At 43.2% G+C, this 6,639-nt stretch overlaps 1 protein-coding gene across 1 annotated transcript; it reads right to left on the bottom strand.

Annotated features, from left to right (window-relative positions):
- Positions 1–1,211: 1,211 nt before the first annotated feature.
- LOC307162037 (uncharacterized protein) lies at positions 1,212–5,701 on the bottom strand. The gene is made up of 2 exons (XM_079877098.1): positions 3,128–5,701; positions 1,212–2,097 (listed from the first exon to the last, which is right to left on the bottom strand). Exons 1-2 carry the CDS (start codon positions 3,565–3,567, stop codon positions 1,551–1,553), a joined length of 987 nt encoding a protein of 328 aa, XP_079733224.1. The 5' UTR covers positions 3,568–5,701; the 3' UTR covers positions 1,212–1,550.
- Positions 5,702–6,639: the final 938 nt, after the last annotated feature.

The following is a 6,639-nucleotide window of genomic DNA, read 5'->3' as shown; positions in this document are numbered from 1 at the left end:
CTCTAGGATTTCACTTAAAAATGTCCAATGACATCTAACAACATACTTCCCATTATAATTTTGTCATCTATGTTTTTTTGTCATTGCATAGTCTAAATAAAAAGATATTTCCTCCGTAAATAAAGATAAAAGTCTGTAAAAATAAATAAACATAAAAGTGTGTCAGAATGCAGGAAAGGAAGTCTTTGATGCAGAACATTTTCCTGGGGGAGGACACCCAGACCCCCCACTATTATATATATATATATATATATATATATATATATATATATATATATATATATAGCCCCATTTATATAGGCCCATACATATACAGTACAGTATACCCACTACAGTACATTAGACTACACCAGTATGACCATGCCATACGATTTATCATTGTCAATACCAAAGATATCATTAGCTAATGAATGTTAATACTTTCCCTCTGTTCTTTTCAAGGCAAGGCTCGATGGCCATAGAGGTGAAAGGCTCCAGAAGAAAATTCGGGTGGATACAATGCAGACTGACCTCGACTTAAAGAGGAAGATTGTAGATATCTTGGAGAAGGCTGAAAGGAGCAACAGCAGTAGGCTGGACATAATTTCAGAGGCTCAAATTAGAATAAGCCATAGTTTTGATGTCCTTGTGAGACACTTGACATCTCAGCCACAAGCAAACCGTGCCCCACCTAACCACTACAACACAGCACATCTCATGGCCGCCGCACATCTGTACACACCACCATCCATGGCCCCTGCACATTCGTACACACCACCACCCATAGGCCCTGCACATTTATACACAGCACAACCCATGTCCCCCGCACGTACACACACACCAGCACCCATGGGCCCTGCACATTCGTACACAACGCCACCAATTGGCCCTGCACCTCCGTCCTCCTACAGACAAATACTGCTGGGAGAACACTCCGATGAGGAAGTTGAACTTGTGTCTTTTTAGGAAAACTTTGAGTTCATAGACAAAGTTATATTAAGTTTGCTTACATTTTGTTACACTGTATTTTGTGCAGTACCTGCCTACTGTTTAAGCACTTAACTTCATTATTTCTCAACCACTGGGCAAAGTTTTGTAAATGTCAGGATAACTGTACAATAACAATTCATGTTTACAGTATCATCAGAGGCGTTACTTCTGTTAACAATATTTACCAGGCTCTGTTGTGTTGCAAGTATGGAGTAAAAAAAAAAAAAGAGAGCCCACGCTTTAGTTATTATGGCACTTTATTATTCATTTCATTGCTTTTTTGTCAATTGCAATAAAAACAAAATAAAGAACAAGTTTGCAGCTTGAACAAGCAGATGTTGAAACACACCTGAGATTAATCACTTTTCATTTGGACTAATAACTAAAGGAATACAAGTGGCTTGTTAGTTGAATCAAAACGTCCTTTTAAGAATGCTGTGCTGTATGTGAATACACAATAGGTATACTGATCTGTATAAAATACGGAGTCCTCATTGGACCCATTGCTCACCTTGCTGTAGAGAATGTATAGTCAGTGGTCAGCTACCTTGGTTACTGTGCAGAGTCTAGTCCATAGACCATTAAGGGTCAAGGTATTTGGTGAGGGTTCTCCTCACTCTCTTTCCACTTCCCTCATTACAGTCGGTCAAATAGCTGTTGGTCTGGGTGGGAGGCTGCAGATCCCTGTCACGCTCTATGGTTTCCTGCTCAATATGGTGATCCACAGTGTCATTACAGGCCTCACAGTAGTTGTGGAGGACAAAGCAAGCGTATATAACACTTGGCAGGTCAAGGAGATTTATGTCCATGGGCCGCCTCAGGGCTGCAAACCTGGCCTTTAGCCTACCAAATGCACATTCAATCACCATACGGGCCTTACACAAACAAAGTCCAAAGTACTGTTCTGATAGGGTAGAGCCTCCATTTGAGTACTCTTTCATAAGGTAAGGAAGAAGGGGGTAGGCAGGGTCCCCCAAGAGAAAGATAGGTATGGGCTCCTCTCCATCCACTATCTGCTTTTCGAGTGAAGGTATCATTCCAGTCTTGAAGTAGGAGTTCACTTTGGAATTGGCGAAGACACGCGCATCGTGGACACTTCCAGGCCATTTTATGACCACATCCATGAATCTGTAAGGCAAGCAAATAGCATCTTTTAATTTTAAGTGCTTTACAATTGTATACAATGACAATGCAGTGAAACATACAGTACAGGCCAAAAGTTTGGACACATTATTTTTAATGTTTTTTAAAGAAGTTTCTTCTGCTCATCAAGCCTGCATTTATTTGATCAAAAATACAGAAAAAAATTTATATTGTGATATATTATTACAATTTAAAATAATTTTCAATTTATTATACTTTAAATTCATTCATATCATTTATTTATGTGATGCAAAGCTGAATTTTCAGGATCATTACTCACATGATCCTTTAGAAATCATTCTAATATGATGATTCATTATCAAAGTTGGAAACAGTTCTGCTGCTTAATATTTTTTCATAACCTGTGATACTTTTTTAGGATACTTTGATGAATAAAAAGTAAAAAAATAAATAAAAAAGAAGCATATGTTTTAAAAATAGAAATATTTTGTAACAACAATATGCACTACTGGTCAGTAATTTGGGGTCAGTCATTTTTTTTCTTTCTTTTTTTGAAATATATCAATACTTTTATTCAGCAAGGATGTTAAATTGATAAAAAGTGATAGTATATTATTAGAAAATATTTTTTTATTTTGAATAAATGCTGTTCTTTTTAACCTTTTATTCATCAAATATATTAGGCAGCAGAACTGTTTCCAACACTCATAATAAATCAGAATATTAGAATGATTTCTAAGGATCATGTAATATACTGGATGTCACATGTGACACTGAAGACTGGAGTAATGATCCTGAAAATTCAGCTTTGCATCACAGGAATAAATGATAATTTAAAGTTTAATAAATTGAAAACCAATTATTTTAAATTATAATATATCACAATATTACATTTTTTTTTCTGTATTTTTGATCAAATAAATGCAGGCTTGATGAGCAGAAAAAACTTCTTTCAAAAATATTAAAAATAGTAATGTTTCCAAACTTTTGGCCTGTACTGTACATGGGACATAGAAATAGCACAAGAGTGCTTAAACACCTTGATTAGGCCTACCTGTATTTGTAGTCGCACATAGCTTGGACATTCAGGGAAAACTTGCCTTTCCTGTTTATGTAGTCCATGGCGTTGACGTCTGGCTGTTTAATTTCAATGTGAGTCCCGTCTACCGCTCCCAAACATTGGGGCATTCCATGATCCTGCAGAAATCCAGAAACGAGCTCCTCTGCCTCGGGCACAGAAAATGGCAACTGTATGTATTTCGGACCGAGGTGGACAGTTATGGCTTTGCATGTTTGTCTGATGATGATCAACACAGTGGACCGTGATAAGCCGAAGGCGTTCGCGGTTTTTCTTAGCCGTCCCTCGTCGCTTAAATAATACAACGTACAAGCTACCTTTTTGAAGACTCCAACAGGTGCTCTCATGTTTGTTATTTCACCCGTGATGTAAGGACGAAGTTCTTTACTTAAGGCGACAAGACAATCTTTGGACATACGGAAGTTTTCACGCCATGCATGGTCATCAACTACTCCTTCCACAAAGTTGTCCCATCATTTACTGGTTCTCCCAGGTCTCGTCCAAAGCCGTCTGGTATGCCTCCGATGAATTGGTGCATCAACAATTTGATGGAGGTAATTAATGCGCCTTCTTTGATCAGTAATACTATCTGAGAATATTTCGTACAACTGCTGAAAAGACTCTTGTATGTTTATCAGAGCTGCTAGGGCAACTTGAAGGTCCGACGTATGGAAATAATCCGACATGTTTGTTATTTTCCTGTACTGGCGCATGCCTGTGACATAAACGCGTATGCGACGAGAGCCACCGTGAACAGATTTTTGCGTTTTTACCCTTTAGACGGGAACGCAACGGTGGAGCGTTTTTAAGATTTCCACTCTGGAGGGTGGTTTAATTTTTTTGCGTTTTTAAGCCCCAAAAACGCCGTCGCCGTCTAAATGAAAGGCACATCTGATAAAATATTTTTACGTTTTCACCCGCGAGCGTTCTCATGTAAACGGGGCCTAACAGGGTAATGAGACACAGGTGAATGCAATCAGTGATGATGAGTCCGGGCAGTGAGTTCTGGGAAATGTAGTTTGTGAGGTAGTGATAATAGTCTGGTGTGGAGTGCCCTCTGGTGGCTCTCAAGGGCACTCCAGCAGGTGACCGTTACAGTTTCTTACCTGTTCAACTTCTTGCTGAAATGATAATAGCTCATTACCAGCGCTCCAGCGCTTGTTCATGACAATTTCCAAAAAACTCCACAGCGCTCCTTAAATCATTCATGTGTTGATTTTTCTGGTCTATCACTCTGTGAAGAAGCGTGACAACGTCTCTTTGTGGATCGGATGCAATATCCTCCATTTGCTGAAAGGATAAGGGCTGTGTCACGGGGTCTAAAATCCTAAAAAAAATTCTATTGCCGCTATGTAGTTGTTACAACACTGAAGGGGCAGACACAAGGATGAGGTAATGAGAGTTTATTGTAATCAACCAGAAGAGTGAACGGAGTGCAGATGAAGGTGAGTAGATCTGAATATAGTCCCGATGATGATGACTTGAATGATACTGTATGTCTTTCTTGCAGATGGAGAGCGGAGAGGGATTACCAGAACCGGAGGAGACACTGGGGAACACAGGAGACGAAGACTCACCAGGTAGACTGGGAGACTGGGAGAGGAAGCCACGGAACAGGTAAGTAGTATGAGGAGTCCTGGAGGTAAGCATTCAGAGAAACGTCTTGGTGCAAACGATACCGGACAATGAGTGAGAGTGAGAGCGGGGTTTAAGTGCAGGAGGTGAATGATGAACTGATGATGTGCAGGTGTGTGTGATCAGTATTCAGGAGAGGATGTGCGCCGTTATTGGGTGAGGGTGGAGTCTGGCGTGATTGTAACATTACACCCCCTCCACGGCCCGCTCCTGAGGGCCGAGGACCCCGACGTCGTGGCGGTCGGCCTCTTCCCCGGGGTGCAGGTCTCTCCGGATGAGTGGCATGGAACTGATCGAGCAGGTTGGGATCAAGTATATCGTTTCTGGGTACCCATGAACATTCCTCGGGACCGTAGCCCTCCCAATCCACGAGGTATTCTAGAAGACCACCACGACGCCGGGAGTCCAAGATCTCATGAACCTGGTAGGTAGCTCCGTCCTCTAGGATGAGTGGAAGGGGAGGTTCCGCTGCTGCGCCAGACTCTGAGGGAACAGAAACAGAGGGATGGTAAGGTTTCAACAATGAGACGTGGAAGGTAGGATGAATCTTGTACTGTGGTGGTAATTGGAGTTGGTACGTGACAGGGTTGATCTGCTTCACGATGGTGAAGGGGCCAATGAACCTGGGACTCAGCTTTCGGCAAGGCAGACGTAACCTGATGTCTCTGGTGGACAGCCAAACCTTCTGACCTGGTTGACATGAAGGGGTGTTCGAGCGATGAAGATCGGCTGTCATCCTACGTCTGCGCAATGCCCGCTGAAGATGGTGGTGCGCTGAGTCCCAAACCCTCTCGCTCTCTCGGAACCAGTAGTCAACTGCAGGAACATCCGATGGTTCTCCAGTCCAGGGGAACAATGGAGGTTGGTAGCCGAGCACGCACTGGAATGGAGTGAGTCCAGTGGTAGGTTGGCGTAACGAGTTCTGTGCGTACTCGGCCCAACCCAGGAACTGGGTCCAAGAGTCCTGGTGGCCATGACAGAAGGTACGGAGGAAACGTCCAATCTCTTGAATCTTCCGTTCTGTCTGCCCTTTCGACTGCGGATGGTAACCAGAGGAGAGGCTAACGGTCACACCTAGGAGTGAGAAGAACGCCTTCCATACCCTGGAGATGAACTGTGGTCCTCTATCGGACACGATGTCCTCTGGAATTCCATAAACTCTGAAGATGTGGTTAAACATCAATTCGGCAGTCTGTATGGCAGTGGGGAGTCCCTTCAGGGGAAGTAGACGACATGACTTGGAGAATCTGTCGATGATTACTAGGATGCAGGTACAGTTATCAGAAGCAGGTAAGTCAGTTATGAAATCAACTCCTAGGTGTGACCAGGGTCTGTTGGGAACGGGCAGTGGAAGTAGTTTGCCAGATGGAAGATGGCGAGGGCTCTTCGAGATGGCGCAGTCCTTACAACCTCTCACGTACCTTCTGACGTCCGCTGCCATGTTAGGCCACCAGAAGCGTTCTTTCAGCAGCGAGAGGGTCTCATTGACCCCTGGGTGGCCAGTGCCCAGTGACGTGTGAGAAGTGTGGATGAGAGGGGTGTGCCGAGTACGGGAAATGTAGGTCAATTCAGGTGGGCAACCCGGCGGAGCGTTGGTGGAGACATTGGAGGCGGGCAAGGTTTCCTCAGACCAAGTGATGGGACTTACAAACAGTCTTTCAGGCAGGATAGGTTCAGACTCTTCTGTAACCTCTTCTGGACTATGGAGACGTGATAAGGCATCCGCCTTGACATTCTTGAAACCAGGAACGTAGGAGATGGTAAAGTTGAACCGGGTAAAGAACAGTGCCCATCTTGTTTGTTGTGGATTTAATCTCTTGGCGTCTCTGAGATACTGTAGATTCTTATGATCC

This window comes from Squalius cephalus, assembly GCF_949319135.1.
Source record: "Squalius cephalus genome assembly, chromosome: 1".
Classification (NCBI taxonomy): Eukaryota; Metazoa; Chordata; class Actinopteri; order Cypriniformes; family Leuciscidae; genus Squalius; species Squalius cephalus.
Note: the sequence above shows the minus strand (reverse complement) of the source record. Positions and strands in the feature narration are given on the sequence as shown.